The sequence below is a fragment of the Alligator sinensis genome, unplaced genomic scaffold, assembly GCF_000455745.1.
Source record: "Alligator sinensis unplaced genomic scaffold, ASM45574v1 scaffold707_1, whole genome shotgun sequence".
In the NCBI taxonomy this organism is placed as follows: Eukaryota; Metazoa; Chordata; order Crocodylia; family Alligatoridae; genus Alligator; species Alligator sinensis.
In genome coordinates this window covers 410,312-411,391 of record NW_005842065.1, presented here as the reverse complement: position 1 = coordinate 411,391, position 1,080 = coordinate 410,312, and the positions used below count along the sequence as shown (strand labels likewise).

At 42.3% G+C, this 1,080-nt stretch overlaps 1 protein-coding gene across 1 annotated transcript in view; it reads right to left on the bottom strand.

Moving 5' to 3' along the window:
- Positions 1-1,080, bottom strand: part of C3 (complement C3) — a 62,215-nt gene that overhangs the window by 7,945 nt on the left and 53,190 nt on the right. The window contains exons 32-34 of the mRNA XM_006023345.3: positions 983-1,034; positions 660-747; positions 232-321 (exon numbers count right to left, since the gene is read on the bottom strand). Coding sequence (XP_006023407.1) covers positions 232-321; positions 660-747; positions 983-1,034 — 230 coding nt within the window. The remainder of the gene's footprint in view (positions 1-231; positions 322-659; positions 748-982; positions 1,035-1,080) is intronic.

Here is a 1,080-nt window from a genome sequence, read left to right as displayed (position 1 = left end):
GGGGGTCGGACTTGATGATTATTGAGGTCCCTTCCAACCCTAACATCTATGAATCTATAAGAAGAATTAACCAACAGACTTAAATTGTGGAGCAGTAGGCAGCTTCTGCAGACCCTTTGTCTTTCTCTAACAAACTAGCTATTTTGTATCACAGGGGCCATCTCCCAACTTTCTCAGTTGTCTGGTAGGGAGATGATAACTTCCATCACTACCCCCACATCGAGGCATTACCTTGTCCAGATAGATGATGAGGGACGCTCTTTCAGATGGGGCTTTGTCCATTTCAAACTTGGAGATATATCTGTCGACGCCTTGGGAAAGCTAAAACACGGGCAGGGAAAAGCAAGAGGTGTCAATAGGAAGGCAGATATGAAAGTCCCACCACCCCAGTACAGTAAACCCCTGGTATCTTGCTACAATTCACCAGCAATGGGAATCTAATTATGTTTCTCTCACTATAACTTGTATGGAGGATGTTAGCCTGATACTTATGACAGTCAACGAGATTATTGCTTCCTATGATTTTGGTGAAGAAAGTTTCACACCATGAGTATTGGATTTGGAGCTACAGTTCTGGCTTGGCTGGTTGTCTTATACATTTCCAAAAAATCTCTAGCTGGTTTATGATACTCCTAACCCTTAAAAGAAGACTGACGTACTCTCTTGAGATCATCTGTGTCAGGTGAAAAGCCTGTGAGCATGGAGACATCGATGATGGACATGGTGGCATCAACCTCACCAAGGAATCTAGCAAAAATGAGAGTTAAAATAACTTTTGGATCTGAATTCTTCATTCAGACACTGCATTTAATACAGTAGCTCGGCCAACTCCTGACATTGGGGCTTTATAAGACCCCATTTGTTGTCCCACAGAAAAAACTCGCATTTCTAATTATCTGTACACTCACTGTGTCTATCCCACCATCTCTCCATGCATTGAGTCAACCACCCCCTCTCTATTATGAACGGACAGTGTTCTCACCTAGTGCAGATATTAATCTTGACTGAGCGCAGGATTCCTTCTTTATTCTTTGCTAGAGGGGTTGAAAAAAAATACAAGAAATTAGTGCTTTGTGCAAC